The sequence below is a fragment of the Arvicola amphibius genome, chromosome 3 (genome assembly GCF_903992535.2).
Source record: "Arvicola amphibius chromosome 3, mArvAmp1.2, whole genome shotgun sequence".
NCBI lineage: Eukaryota > Metazoa > Chordata > Mammalia > Rodentia > Cricetidae > Arvicola > Arvicola amphibius.
Genome location: NC_052049.1, coordinates 158,175,480 through 158,191,765, shown reverse-complemented (window position 1 = coordinate 158,191,765; position 16,286 = coordinate 158,175,480). Strand labels below are relative to the sequence as shown.

Here is a 16,286-nt window from a genome sequence, read left to right as displayed (position 1 = left end):
GGGGACGACGGTGTCGTCCTTTCAATTCATTTATCTGCAGGAATGATTGCTGCTATCAGTCTCGCGCTCACCGCCCGGCTGAGGAGGTGAAAGTTTCTCCCCAGGAAGATAAACCGCAAAAGACAATATTGTGCATGATTTGCGCCTTTTCTTTGCTTTTTCTCCCCCCGCCTTTTTTTTCAAAAATAAGAGAGGGGGAAAAAGGGAGAGTGAAGGAGTGAGGACGAGAGCCTGAAAGGAGAGAGAGAGAGAGAGAGAGAGAGAGAGAGAGAGAGAGAGAGAGAGAGAGAGAGAGAGAGAGAGAGAGAGACTCTAGTGAAGAAGTGAGTGAGAGGAGGGGCGCGCTGCGTGAGAAGGAGACTGGGCGAGCAGTGGAAGCTCTCGCGCTCACATTCCTCTATGCCACAAATCCGGGAAGAAGTTTTATTGGGGGGCTGAGATGTTCTATGCCTTTCCCCGGGCAGCCTTGATTCGAGGCCCTCTTGGCAGAGACTGAGCGGCGAGAAAGTGCGAGCTCGGCCGGCGCGGTTGGAGCGGCAAGCGCAGGAGCCCGCCTTCTACCGGCCGGCAGTCGTCCGGTTTGCCTGCCTTTGGCCGGGCGGGCGCCGGCTTGCGCCTGGCCGCTGCCTGCTGGCTAAGACTTCGTTAGGTGGGTCGACTCCCCCTCCCTCCTCCTCTTCTTCCTCCTCTTCCTCCGCCTCCCGTTCCTCCTCCTCCTGATCTTCCCTCCTTGGCGGGCGAGGGTGGGGGGGGGCGGGGGAGGCCGGGGCTTGCCCCGTGCAGCCACGATGCTCCTGGACGCCGGCCCCCAGTATCCCGCGATCGGTGTGACCACCTTTGGTGCATCCCGGCACCACTCGGCAGGCGACGTGGCCGAGCGAGACGTGGGCCTGGGTATCAACCCGTTCGCCGACGGCATGGGAGCCTTCAAGCTCAACCCCAGTTCGCACGAACTGGCCTCGGCTGGCCAGACAGCCTTCACGTCGCAGGCGCCCGGCTACGCCGCTGCTGCGGCCCTGGGCCACCATCACCACCCGGGCCACGTCGGCTCCTACTCCAGCGCAGCTTTCAATTCTACGCGGGACTTTCTGTTCCGCAACCGAGGCTTCGGCGACGCGGCCGCGGCAGCTAGCGCCCAGCACAGTCTCTTCGCTGCTTCAGCCGGCGGCTTCGGGGGCCCACACGGCCATACGGACGCCGCGGGTCACCTCCTTTTCTCCGGGCTTCACGAGCAGGCGGCGGGCCACGCGTCGCCCAACGTGGTCAACGGGCAGATGAGGCTAGGCTTCTCCGGGGACATGTACCCGCGGCCGGAGCAGTACGGCCAGGTGACCAGCCCGCGATCTGAGCACTATGCCGCGCCGCAGCTTCACGGCTACGGGCCCATGAACGTGAACATGGCTGCACACCACGGCGCTGGCGCCTTCTTCCGCTATATGCGCCAACCCATCAAGCAAGAGCTTATCTGTAAATGGATCGAGCCGGAGCAGCTGGCCAACCCCAAAAAGTCGTGCAACAAAACTTTCAGCACCATGCACGAGCTGGTCACGCACGTCACGGTGGAGCACGTCGGCGGCCCAGAGCAGAGCAACCACATATGCTTCTGGGAGGAGTGTCCGCGTGAGGGCAAGCCCTTCAAAGCCAAATACAAACTGGTCAACCACATCCGCGTGCACACGGGCGAAAAGCCTTTTCCCTGCCCATTCCCTGGCTGCGGCAAGGTTTTCGCGCGTTCAGAGAACCTCAAGATCCACAAAAGGACGCACACAGGTATGGAAACTAATGTAGGACACTCTGCCTCTCACCCGGGAGTGATTCGAAAGTTGGGGGCTGAGAGGCACAAACCCAGCCTTACTGGGGTCTGGGCCTCGTGTTTCAGGAGTCAGGCAGATCTGATTTTTATTTCGGGTCTTGAAAATATGCTTAAACAGAGAGCGTGAACGAGAAGGATCTAAGCATACAGGTTTTTAAAATAAGGAATTAAAAGAAAAGAAACCCGGGAAGCCGAGACTGGCTTGACCCAGCTCTTGACAAGCTCCAATCTCTGAGAGGTGGCGCATGTAGAGCAGCCGTGGAGGAGCCAGTTGTTCCAGCTACAAACAAATCTAAACTCTTGCTGGTGGCTACTCTCTCTGGCACTTTGCTGAGTCCTTTGGAAAAGGTGGAGGAAGTTGAGGTTGAATTAAAGGATGTAGAAACAGGAAGAAACAGACGATGAGTGTAGTTGGACTAGAAAGTATAATTTGGATCTGAGGAGGACATCAAGTTTACGTATATAAGACATAAATTTTACAAATGACGAATTGGGATTGAGGAGTGAGACAGTCGGTGGAAGGTGCAGAAATCCTAATTGTCAATTACACTGCATGGAGACTGTTCTTAAAATGCGGGGCTCGGGACTTGGCCTTTAAAAATACCGACAAGCCGAAAGCTTGAAAAAAGAAACAAAAAACCAGCACCAATAAGAAAACAGTTTCAAGCAACTCAGGGTTTAGGTGAACGCGGAGGGGGTGGGGGTGGCAGGCTGGAAATTATGGGTCGCTTGGGCCCAAGAGTCAGGGGATCTGATTTGAACATTGTCTGGTAGAAGAAATCCCGACTTGAACTTTAGGTTTAATGGCCCAGTCAGGTAAGAACTTCAGGTGTGAAAACTCCTTTCCCTCTTTCCAGATTACATCATAAAATGTGATGTATGTAGGGGGTGGAGTGGCATTTGGTGGAAGAGGCAATGGTAGGGGGGTGTATAGAGTCTGAGAGGGCAAAGAGGGAGGGGGAAGAGCAGAGCAGGAGGAGAATTGACCAGGTTCTGAAAAATAATAAAGAGCTAAGAAGAAGCTTCTAGGTGGCCTTTGCAAAAACCCAAGGTCCAGAGCCGCTGCTATTCTGGATAGAAAAAAAAATAACAAAAACAAACAACAACAACAAAAACCCTGTTCCTGCTACTTCTGTTGCTACTACTACCATCACTACAAAGTAAAAATAAAATGTACATATAACTGTCTTGGGCGTTAAAACATAGCTAAAATATTCATAGTTACACTACAGACACATGGATTTATTCAAACCCCAGATTTCAAGTTCGAGAGGGCTACATCTAAGCAGCTAGTATTCTATTTATTAAAAATTATCTACTAAACTTTGAAAACAGTTACTGCTTTATTTTAAATAAGACCCATCTCTTTCTCAACTTTTACATCAGGGGAGAAGCCCTTCAAGTGCGAGTTCGAAGGCTGCGACCGGCGCTTCGCCAACAGCAGCGACCGCAAGAAGCACATGCACGTGCACACTAGCGACAAGCCCTACCTTTGCAAGATGTGCGACAAGTCCTACACGCACCCCAGCTCTCTGCGCAAACACATGAAGGTAACGCTGCGGTCTGGCCATTCGCCTTGGAGCAGGAGCCCTTTCTGTGCTCGGGCCGGGGCCAGCCACTCTGGAGCGGCTTCGGCTGGGCGGCAGGAGCCGCAGGAGGTGGAAAGGCAAAAGGTTTCACTCGGTTGAGAGGAACTGGGCAGAGGGAGCAGGGGCGGGCAAGATAGCAGAACCAGAGGCCCATTAAACGGACTGTTTCATAATGAAAGTAAAAATAAGTGAGGAGACTCCGAAGCCGCGTTGTCAGAGCTGGGGCTTCGGAGGCTGCTGCGGTAAGCGCCGCCGTCGCTCCGGGTAGCCAGGAGAAGGCGAGGATGCAGTCCTGGGCTCAGCTCTCAGTGTCTGCTCTCCTCCAAGTGGGCAGGCAAACTTCAGGAAGTGAACTTTCCTAGACTCTGGCCTGGGAAGCAGCCTCCCCCTTCCTAGTCCCCCTCCCCTTGTTTTCTTTTGTGAGTACCTCGGGCACGGTCTCCTCCGTGAGCGTGGCAACGCCGGGCCGAGCCCGGAGAACCAAGCCCAAGTCCCATTGGTCCTGCCAACAGAGAGTCTGGGAGATCCATGGCTTTGAAAGTAGCTGGGAGGGTTAGGGGAGGGGGCGCTCGGCAGGGGGAGGGGGAGCACAGCCTTCACAGTCTTGGATAGCCTCTGGGCCCACTCTTTTTCTGTGTTAAAATGCAACTTTATTCTCTCAGGTTCACGAGTCCTCTTCTCAGGGCTCACAGCCTTCTCCCGCCGCCAGCTCCGGGTACGAGTCGTCCACGCCACCCACCATCGTGTCTCCCACCACAGACAACCCGACCACCAGCTCCATGTCGCCCTCCTCCTCCGCGGTCCACCACACAGCCGGCCACAGCGCGCTCTCTTCCAATTTTAACGAATGGTACGTTTAAAATCAGAAACAAAACATGCCAAACCCTATTTAAGAGACTGAACGCACACGTACACACAATATAATTGAAAGAATCCTGAAAATCCAAACACCCCTCGTCCCGATCCCGCAAACGTTTGTTTCTTTTTGTTTTTAAATCTGCCGGTAAACCCAGGACTGAGTAAGACAGAGGAATCAGTAAGCCTTTATTTTTTTTTTTTAATTTTCATTTTCTTTCTTTTCTTTTCTTACTTTTTCTTTTTTTTTTTTTTTTTTCTTCTTCTTCTTTTTTTTTTTTTGGAAAAGGCTTGGTAGCTGAAGCGCGGGAGGGGGTGGAAGAGGAGGCGGCTGCCTGACCGAACACCCAAAGGCCCTGAGGGCCAGTTTCTTGTTGGATCAGAGCAAGCTCTCTGGGGCTGCAGCTTTTCGTTAGCTTATTGTTTTACTTTCTTGTAAATACAGAATTATTAGCTTAAATCTGTTCTGTTGGATTCTGTATATAGCTACACCTCGGTTGGAGTGGGTGGGTGGGATCGTGGCGTGGTGGTCTTTGCATTGGGGAGGGGAGGGTTGGGGGGAGGGGGGAGGGGGAGGGGTGGGCGGCCGAAAGCCAACTGTTTGTACTGAATGGCGAGAATGTTCTAGTAAATGTGTACCAAAATGTGAACTACTTTGTACGATTACAGTCTCCACGTCGACCTAACAGAATATTATTGATATTAATGTGCTTTTTTTGTATAAAGTGCAAACATTTCGTCCCAAAGTCTGAGTACTTTAGTGCAGTAAAATGTTGTTTCATGTCCTGTCAACAATTCGTATAGTACGAGCCTGGATTTACGTGTCAAACTGTTCCATTTGTTTATGTAAAGTGATATTAAAAGAAGATATAAACTATAGCTGTCCATTGCTTTTTGGCAAAATATACAACCACACAATGTATATAATTCCTAGTTTCCATATTTATCCGCATGTAAAGGGCCCGGTTTATCCATGTTACAGCTATTCAATATTTATGACTAGAAAAAAAAACTCGTATGTACACTTTAGTTTTCAGAACTGTTTGGTAATCTTTCGTACCTTATTAAAGATTCTTAAATCTCAGTGATTGTGGTAGGAATTTCTTCTTCACCCCCCCCCCCCCCCCCCTCTCCAGCAACCTGTGCCAGCCTTACTGGATCTTCGGAAAGCTCTCCAGCCTTTCTTGCCTTCTTTTCTGTCATTGCAGGTCATATAAACTTGATAAATGAACGCTACCCTGCTGGCTCTCCGAGAGGGTGTAATTAGTATTTATATCAAAATTTATGAAACAAATTTTCGGCCTCAGTATAATTTAAATGACCTTTGCAGACATAGAATAACAACCATAAAAATAACGGAAATAGATTGCACAGGCAACATCAATATTAATGTAAGCGAATTGTGAGAAGCTCGGGGGCTATCTCTGTAGCCTAGCAAATGAACTTGCAGTCATTCAAGGGTTCAGCTGCCCCCCTCCCCAATTAGATTCCCTGGTCTGAAACTGGATTGCAGATTTACAATATTATATTTTAAATTGCTGTCTTCAATTAAACCATTATGGCCATAACTAATTTTCAGGATGCCGATGCATGCTTTTCCAGGCCTTCCATCTTTGTACAAAAGTAAATGTCCATAAAGCGTTTAACTTATATTTTTCAAACATGATGCTAATTTAAATTAATTACTTCTTATGATATATTATTATTTCTATAATTTGCTACTGTCATTAGTTCTCTCAAAAATACATCTAGAAAAGAGAATTATTTTATGTAATGTGATTATCTTTCTATCTCTTTTATTTATTTCTCATTTACTTAAGAAATTCGTTCCATTGGCTGGCGTTGATACAGTAAATTTGTAAATGAGGAGACAATATAAAAAATCTAAATTACTTGTGCTTAATGACTGTGGCAGAACGCCTTTTCTCTAAATCAGATTGTCTTTCTTGCAGTTTAGTTTGATAGATTTGCAAGCTATGCTGCTTTGGTGAAGTTAGGTTCTCTGGTAGGGACGCTGGTTTCTTTGTCTTTGGTTGTCGCTTGCATGATCGCCCCATTAGGCAGACAACGTAGCTAGAACTCACAAATCAGGCCCTTGGCTATGCCTGCAAGGGTGTGGATGTGTTAGAAGTCAGGGGAAGCATGTTTTGCTTCTCAACTGTCCTCTGTATGTCCCGGAAGTTACAAGCCTAAGAACAAGAACCTCTTAAACATGTGTCTCACAGCAATAGCAACGTAAGAAATTATATCAATGGCTACGTATAAAATAAAAATGGTATACTTTTTAAAGCCACTTCTTGCTAGTTGTACTTCTGATGTTTAGTCAACAAAGTCTTGTTTACTAATAAAAGGCTTTGCTGCATTTAATATACCACATTTTTTAATAGAAAAAGGTAAGAATATTGATGTTTAACTGTAAAGAAACATTGTTCTGTTTATTGGTCTTTCATGAAAAGAGCGCCACCTTGCAAAATTTGTTGAGATTTTAAAAAGTTGAATACCTAAGCATTTTAATGGTGAGATTAAAACCCTGGTCTTGGTAGCTTTGGAAGTTTCAGACTGATTAACAGTGCATTATTTAAACTGACACCAGACACTGAGCCCAACATTAAATGCAGAAGGGAGAGTAGAAATAACTCATTTTCCTAGGAAAAACAACAACTCCATTAATAATTTCTTTCCCTTTCTGTTAAATATGAGGTTTTCTGGGACCTTGATGTGAATATGATGATAGTTTTACCAGCAGTTTTGTGATTTTTCTCAGAGTATTTGAGAAGGCAGCTTATTTGAGTATGTCTAAATTAAGTTTACTTCAATTGTGAAATTCTGTCTGATTGCTATGTACCCAATGCCCTTTTACTTTACTATCATAGTGTGATAATTAAATATTACACGATGACAGATGATTTATATAGACTATTTAAAAATACATTTTAGAAGTATGTGTTTTCTTTTTCCAAATTTCAAATATTCTCATAGATTTTTAAGGTCAAATAATTTTATTACCACTTGAGAAGCCCTCTGTATGTATTTATGAGTAATCTCACAGCAAAGGAACTTTTATAATAGATGACAACATTTATGGCAATCCCCTCTTTGCATTGTTTCCTCCAATGCCCACCACAAAGAAAAAGTCATTAATGATGTAAGTCACCAAAATAATGCTTTAAACTTAAATGTAGTCTATTATTTTGCTGGCACCTTTAATGTCTGCTTCTTGAGATGTATTCTTCATACTTTTCTTCATGGGCTATTAGGTTTTGAAATACATGAATGTGAACAGAGAAATATATTGTTAGACTCTATTTAGCAGGAGCCGAAGATGCTGCAAATGGCTGGTTTCTATGTGTAGTTGTGGATTTTGATCTAGGCAGAAGGCCATACTGGTTCATATTGCATACTGCTTTGTATTCTGGATACTATCAAATGATTAGGACAGCTAACAAGTTATTAAAATGTTATTTTGTGTCAACAGAAAATGCCTGAGTACAAGCATTCTTTTGAGAAATAAAGAGGAATGAATTTGGTGTGTGTGTGTGTGTGTGTGTGTGTATGTGTGTATGTGTGTTTGTGTGTATTGCATTCAAAGAGTAAGCATACAAACCCACAAGCACCATTTATATGGGGGCTATGTAATTCTCAAATTTTCAGATCCTTTGTTTTCTTCTTCAAAAGCTACCCCCAGCTGCTTTAAGCATTTGCAGCTGATGATTTTGATTTTTTAAAGTCAAGCATTCAAGTTAACCTTTAAGAAGCAAACCACCTCTAAAAGAAAGATGTAACCTTTCAATTGCCTTATTTATTTATTTATTTATTCATTTTTTTTATTTAGCTTTAACTGACAATGAAAATAGCACTAACCTTCTTTCCTGATGGGCTTGGCATTTAGATATTTTTATTTGTTGATTGTGAAGTTTTCTCAGAACTTTGAGAGGCTTATCAAACAGCAGCACACTGCCCAAGGTCTCACCCACCTCCTCAAATGTTTCGAAGCACCAGTTTGGAGGCCAAGGTGTAATTAGTGCGCAGGACCCATTGCTGGTAGACTTGGTACCTGAGCACATTCTTCTCCACAAAGTGACTTGGAGAAAACCTTGAGTCTTGAAGATGGATTGAGTGTAAGTCCATTTTGAGAGGTAACTGCATGTGGCCTGGTCTACTGAAGGGAAGGCACTGGGTTTATTCCCTTAGCTAGTCTAGATGTGGAGATGTGTTTATTCCTTAGTTGGTCTAGATGTGAAGACGTCAGAGTTCACATGTTTCCAACTTCTGCTTCTACTCCCCCAACTTAAAATGCTAACCACTCCCCTTTGGTATAGAGGTCTCAACTCCAGTAACACCAGTTGTAGTTTTCAGAACTGTGTTCTCACTCCAAGAAGAAAAGGTGTTTTTTATAAAGATGTTCAGACGTGATATCATCCTGTACTTTTCGAATTATTGAAAATAGAGTAGCAATGGGATGATTGGTCCTGTCTTTGCCAGTCCAGACACTAAAGGCCTATCTAACCCATAATATTTTTCTTTTAAATTTTAAAGAGAAAAATGTTACCCCACGGGCTGTAACATGTGCCCATTTAAACATAATTGTAGAATGTCAATTTTTTGGGAGGGGTTGGTGATCATATAGCATTCTTATTTTCAATAGATAGTTACTAACAAAATTTAGACAAGCAATAACAATGTTGACTTATAGCTTATATTCAAGACTTTCTAAGTCTATTGAAAATATAATGTTATTTTATGCACAGAAAAAATGAGTAACGCTGGCCTTCGATCTATCAGGGGTGGGCAGTGTGCTGCTGTTGATAATAGGAAATACACAATGCAAACTGGGGCTGCTTTATCCTACAAGGTGGAATGGTCATCAGCTCCTCCTTAGGGTTTCCAAATGATGAATTAGAGGCGGGGTTCTCAAGAAAGGGAACTCAGCAATCTAGTACAGAAACTATGCTTGCTAATGGTGGTGTTAGGGATCTGTGATTGTCTGTACATTGAATTCTGATTGCTTCCAGTGGCCAAAAGGTTTTTCTGCAGCCGGCTCAGGAGAATACACAGGCTGTGGAAGCTACAGAGAGACCCAGCCACATACAACACAAGCCCAAGTCAACTACTAAAAGTGATGAACACACTGTAACCACATCTTCAACAACAAACTCGCTGTAAAGCGTTAGGCCTGAGCAAACGTATAAACGTGTATGTATGTATGTATGTATGTGTATATATATATATATATACACATATAATATATATATATATATATATATTGTGTGTGTGTGTGTGTGTTTGTGTGTGTGTGTGTGTGTGTGTGTAACTATTTCCAATATAAGCCTCAAAAAATCTGGACATAAACGTTGAGTAAAGCTCAGATTACAATTCTTTACTTTTTTTAAAAAAACCTTGTCTAACAGGGAAATTTTTAGCCTCTGACAAAGAAACTGAAGTTGCAGACGATGAGGAAACTAAGATGAAAGGATGGGATAGAATTTGCTGATAGAGACATTTTTTGCCTAGGAAGATATTTTGAAAGTACGGAATCAGGCCTGAGGAGTGAGTTTCGAGGATACTCGAGGATACTCGGGCTAGCCTCTCTCCCAGCCCTGGCATAGAAGGTATGGCGGCCACACTTGGCCTAGTGGGTAACCTAAGGGGCCTGCTGAGCCTCTGCCAGCTGGGACGTGTTTCCAGGTCCCCCCGGGCCTCCAGCCGGACCAGCGGCGCGCATGCGCGGCAAGCGGCCCAGGGCTCCACGTGCTAATGAATATGCATAGTGCCCCCGCCCTTGGCGAGCAGAGGAGGGAATCGCGGAAGCTCCCGCCTGTGAAAGTCTCTGGCCTGACTCCCAAAATAGTGCGGCGGGGAAACCGCACGTGTTTGTTTTCAAACCGCGCTGGTTTAAGTGAGTTCACAATGCCAGCAGAGGCTCGGGTAACCTGCGGTCGCCACTAGAAGAACTGAGTGGCGGAGCCGTGCAGGGTTCTCCCGTTTGCTAAGGGCCAGGATGCTGGGTTGCTTGGCTCGAGGGGGCCAAACATTCTGTGGCTGGACTGCTGGCTTACTTACAAGTCCATTCTGGGTTCCCCTATGCACTATTCCTTCTAATGCGGGTTCTAGCACCCTGGAGGTTCTCAGACACACGTCTTTTCCTTGTTCCTCAGACAAAATGTCCTGTGGACTCAGTTGGTCCCAAGGGCCCAGGATCGGCCTTTCAAGGGCCTGGCGACTGGAGGTTTGTAGGGGCTTTTCCGCTTCCCTCATTTAAAGCCCAGTCCCGGAGTGTGCCTATCTCTGTGTCCCCCTCCGACGGTTCTTCTAGCCACCCCCCCACACACCCCCTGGCCCATTTCTGCCCTAGATGCTCTTTGCTTGAACAGGGTCTTTTATGAACCACTACCAAATACTAGTCGGTTTGCTGCTGATACGCGACCTGGAATGGTCCTATTGAGCTCAAATCCTGAGGATTAGGGCACAGAACTGCCTTGACCCAGGAACCAGAAAATGCGGACTTCAGGCGTTGGGGTTATGTTTTTTTTTTTTTTTTTCCCTCCTGGTGACATTTGTGGAGTTCTTTACATTTCGTGGTATTTTAAGGCCTATGAATTATTTTCAGATCAATTGTATAACCTGTCGTTCGGAGTAGCCAGCACTTCCTCACAAAGAAGTGGGTGGGTGGGGGTGTCTGAGTCAACTCTATCCTTTCATGGACTTGTAGAATTACTCGTTTTAGTTTTTTTAATTACAATTCTGTCCAGTGATGGCAGAAATGGTCTCCAACACTACCTCGCTTTCAGATGAACAGGTAGGGACATTTTGTGAAGCTCACACGCTGTCAACAGTGAAAAGCCTGGGTCACCGTCCAGTTCACACAGCACTCTGCTCTAGGGCCAGCACAAACCATGCCGGTTCTTTTCACCTGACCGCCATCATGGGCCAGGTACTCTTCTGCGTTTTCCTTGACGATGGAAAGGTTTTGGACGCGCATCATTGCTTGGAAAAAGGCCTTTCTTCCTAGATAGCATGGTAGTTCATGCCATTGTCACTCAGCCACGGTAGTAAAGCAGTAACCGAAGTTTCTCAAAAGAGAACATTTGCGGTAGGGTCTTTGCATGCCTCGCTCTTCCTTGCTCACCGAGGGTTAGGCCCACGGGGAAGCCTAGTCAAAGTCACCTAACCTGTACACTCAAGATAGTGCTTAGCCACAGAGGTTCAGTTCCTCCTTCCCGAGGTGAACTTATAGTCGGTGCAGAATCACTGAAACAGAAGTCACCCAGAAAGACGTCCGAGTTTTAAGACCCGGCCAGTAGCCACCAAGACTCCGGATTTAAGTTAGTGATGAGGTCTGTGAGGGGCTTCCTGAGAAGAAAGCTCAAAGCCAGGGTGTGTTTCCTCGGCTTTCCTCAAAGACCAAGGCCCAAAGAAGCCTTCTCATTTGTCGGCGCGGGTAGAAAGAAAGGGAGGGGAGGGGTGGGATGGAGTTGGGGTCAGCACACTGCGGTGTCTGTGTGTGTGTGTGTGTGGGGGGGGGGGGGGTCCTCGCTCAGTAGCGCGACTCAGCTCGGCCGCCGCCGCCTGGGAGCTGCAACGCCAGCGGTCCTCTCTGGGCCAGAGGAGTGGCGGCATTGGAGCCAGACCCCCAGAGACTCAAGTTCGAGAGGAAGGAGCAGCTCCACGCCAGGTCAAGTTCAGTTTTCACGGGCCGCAGCTTGCGGCTGTGGGAGCTAGAGAAAGAGAGCCCGACCTGCTTTCTGCTTTCTTTTCCCGACTTTTGTGCAATAGCCCTTGCCCAAATTGTTTGTCTCCGGTAGGAATGACTCTATTCACTCCGCCTCAATCGGTTGCCAAATCTGTCTGAAATCTAGACCCCATATCTGGTAAGTCCAGTTCTTCCCAAAGCCCTCAGCCACGTGGATTCACGGTTGTGTGTGTGTGTGTGTGTGTGTGTGTGTGTGTGTGTGTTGCGCGCGTGCTCAAGACACTAAGTTGGGCTGTTTGGAGCAAGCCCGTGCAGCCACCACCGTAGACCTGTCTCCCAGATTAGCCCCAAGGGGACTGACCTTCACAATGAGATGCAAGTGTCAGCGTCCCAATTCTTGGTCCTCTTTGGCCCAGAAGTCACTACAATGAGAGAGGGGGGGAGAGTTAGGATAGCAAGCTTTCTTTGTATTTCTTAAGGGGGGGCAATGGGGCAGATAGGAGACTTGTCTGATTTCTTCTAGGCAGTTTTAATCACAAAGATTTCCAAGAAAAGTTATTCATGTTTTTTTTTTTAAATTGGGAATCAGTAAATTATCATTATTACTATTTTAACATTTAACATGTATGTCACTCATAGCCTCTCAAGTATACACGCCTCTTGGGAACATGTTAACAATTGCTTCATCCATCAATACTCATCCCTTTTTACAAGAAATAAAAACTCACAATTTTAAAAATCAGCTGCACTAGGACATATCTTTTACATTTGACTGTAGTGAAGATTGAAGGGAGAGGGGGAAACACACACACACACACACACACACACACACACACACACGGTAAAATAGCATGGTATTTCTAGTTGGAGTTCTTGTGTGCACTATTATTGAAATCTGAGAGATGGATGGGGGTGATGGTGATCAGGGTGCTGGATAGAAGAGGCCTTTTGAACTACTCTGGCCTGTTGCACAGGCCTGACCTTTGGCTGACACGGCCACGGAGCAGGCTGTTCGTTAACGAGGATTTGATACATTAGACATTCCAGCTGGGCGTGTAAACCCACACTCTGAATCCAGATTTCGCTTAAATGAGTGTTCTAAGAAATGTTCTTCCTAAGTCCCGAGGCTTAACCGAGTGTCAGGCAGGACCCTGAAAAGGGCACCGAGGGATACCGGGTAAAAGGCACATTCCTAGTTCCTTACATAAATAAATTACAAGAAGTAAAACAAAATAAAACATTTTGAATAATTCCTGGAATCCTCCAGGGGTACACTTTGAGGCAAGGACTTATAAATAAGGTTGAACACATTGTAATGTATTTTGACCTGAGAAATATTACCAGGCAATGTTGTGAAGGCAGTTCACACACACACACACACACACACACACACACACATCCATAACACACACATATATGAATAGAATAGGAATATGCTAGGGGATACTAGAATGTAGTTATATATTCTCAGGAGATCCGAGAGAGTAACCCAGGCAGTTAGATAGATGCTCATGGAGAGAAAGTGACCACCGTTCGCAGAAATCCTTTTTAAGTTTCACTCTCTATAATTTGGTTCAACAACTTATGCCAAAACTTTGGAACCCAGTTAGGACAGATTGGCCACGAAGTCCCAAAGAACCTTGTACCTAACATACTGAGCCTGCAGCTGGAGACGTCACAGGCAGGATAGCAGGGCCACTTGGTTGGTGGGCACCGAGTCTTTCTAACACTTACAGACCAGCTCGACAAAGGGGTCCTTTCATTTCACAAGAATTTCATCTAGGAGACACGTTTCCTCCCCCATTTCCATCAACAGATCCCGCTAACAGATATCAATAGTTGGGGGAAGAAATTCGCTTCTGCCATAGTTCACGGGTGGGAGCCGGTTGAGGCTGGGAAACAAAGTCGTGCTCTGAGTTTGCAGACGTCCAACCACCGCCTCCTGCAGCCGAAACCCTGCAGATCGCTGCTCAGCGCAAGCTCTCCGCACCGGAGCGCTTTCTCAGTCAGGTTTTGCTGAAGCAGCGCCGGGCTGATTTCAGAGACCGGAACTTATTAGTGGAGAGAACTACAGTAAGTGTTCGGCTTCACATCTGTTCTATCTTTATTTCTTTCAGTCTTCTGGGTGTAGATGAAAAGATGGAAATCAAACTACCATTAAATATAAAACAACCAAAAACTTTAAAAGCAAGAACTCCAGGGAGAGGTGCCATTCTTTAAAAAAAAAAAAAAAAATATGAGTTAAGGAATCCAGTCAGGACTGGCCTGTGAAAGATTCAGGGTTTGTTTCAGCTTTTCTGTAGACTCAGACATCGGTCTTTTACTGGAGGCAGCCCTTTGGGTCCTCAGGCCTTATGATAGCTGGCGGCGTTAAAGACACTTTTCTGTACCACGCAGGCCAAGGTTCCTCTGGATAAATCAACATTTTCTATTTTCTTTAAAGTTGGCAGCTTTAGGGTCTCAGAAAACCTGGCCTAGAGACTAGACGGGCAAGGAAGGAGGAAAGCAAGCTACGGGCTAGTGGAGTTCATTTCCCCCAGAGATGGATCCCAGCCACTTCTTCCAGTTTGCGACTCTAGTCCGAAGTGCACCTTCAAGTTCTTTTTTTTTTTTAGGCCCACGTTTTTTTTCCAAGTCGGTACAAACTGACGCTGACCCCAGGGAGAATAGAAGGAAGGAAAGTTGCTGTGTTCCTGGTCCAGTTTTCTAAGCCCCCATCCCACTGTGGCCAGGAAGGCTACCTCACTTTTTGTTTCTAGACTTGGTAGCAGTCTGAGAGCCGCTGGGAATAGCCAAACTTAACTCTTGACTCTTTGGGGGAGCCATAAGCTAAAGCCCCCTTCCTCCCTACCGGGGCTAAAGGGACCTTAGCCCAGGGCTCCCTCTTCTAGATCCCAGTTCCAGCCAGCCGCCGCCCCCACGAGGGGGTGGGGGTGGCTGCTGGGGACCTGACGCAGGCAGAGTGGCCGCTGACGTCAGGGGCTGCTGGCCGCGGGACCCTAGCCTGTCCGCAGGCTTCCTGCTGGGGCTTCGTTAATTTTCCTTCCCGCACTGGGCGTAGCAAAGAAAGCAGACTACTCTGGCTGCATGTTCTACCCACCCTTTTTTTGGGAATGTAGCAGAAAAGAAAAGAGAAAGAGACTCGGTTATTCAAAGCCTCGAAACTTAACTTTTCCTCCCTGCACAAGGAGGTATGAAACTCAATTTCTACCTGTTTGCGGGGATACTGGGTGGAAGTACCAGTCTTTGTACATGTGGAAACATCTTCGTTACCATTTTGCGATGGACCCAGCCTCGGGGACTTTAGCGCCCTATAAACCCAGAATCTACTTCTTCATTCTGGGTTCAGTTTCTTTGCCATTCAGTCAGAGCTCTAGCTGGAGCTCCTATACTGTTATGGTTGATCAATAAAAAGAATAGCTCCCCTCCTTTCTCTCCAGTCAAGGTTAACAGGCGAGCCGGGCTGCCCAGCTTCACGAATAGAACTTTTTATTCACAACATCCAAAATAGTTTTTTTGTTTATTTTGTTTTTTTGTGAAAGCTTTTATAACAGCTAGAATCAAACGGAATCTCACACAAGTTAAGCAGCAATTTAAAAAATTCTACCCGTTCTGGTCCCAGGACCGGTACGTTTTCAGCTTTGCACAGGCAGTCACCGAAAGGTATACTTTCTCTTGGGCTCTTTCCTCGGGTGAGAAGGGGAGAAAATCAGACCATTCATTATGCAGTTCCACAGGTGATAGTGATGTGATTTTTTTGAGAAATAATTCACTGAAATTAGAATAAAATATAAAAACCTATACACACACAAACACACACACGAATGAAAAGGAGCAATTTGCAAATCCAAATGATTTGAATATTATTTGGCATAACGAGTTTCTTTGAAGTTAGATAAATGAATGTTAAACTCCTTTGGAAAACCTTGTATATAAAAAGACAACTTACATGAATCCTTATGTATAGCAGGAAACTAGCAGTTCTTGACAACATAGAATTATTCTCATAATTATGAACTTAAAATGTACTTATCCAGTACTCAGAATCAGAATACAAAACCACTATAGTTATAGCAATGTCCAGAAAAGTACCACGCAAGGGAAATGATTCTAACATTATTTTAATATTGTGGTGAAACTTCCCCAGCACTATACAACGCTTTTCCTTTCCATGGTTTTATTGTGAAATACATATACTTAGCCAATAACTAGATGGCAAACACACATATTGATCTATAGAAATATACAATAATTATTTTATAAAATAAGCAGAACAGAACCCGTACAGGATTTATATATTTTTGAAGTAGAATTTTGTCATGTTTAAGGGACCACATTA

At 45.7% G+C, this 16,286-nt stretch overlaps 1 protein-coding gene across 1 annotated transcript; it reads left to right on the top strand.

Annotated features, from left to right (window-relative positions):
- Window positions 1-788: 788 nt before the first annotated feature.
- Zic1 (Zic family member 1) lies at window positions 789-4,262 on the top strand. Its single transcript, XM_038323714.1, has 3 exons — window positions 789-1,770; window positions 3,200-3,363; window positions 4,065-4,262. Exons 1-3 carry the CDS (start codon window positions 789-791, stop codon window positions 4,260-4,262), a joined length of 1,344 nt encoding a protein of 447 aa, XP_038179642.1.
- Window positions 4,263-16,286: the final 12,024 nt, after the last annotated feature.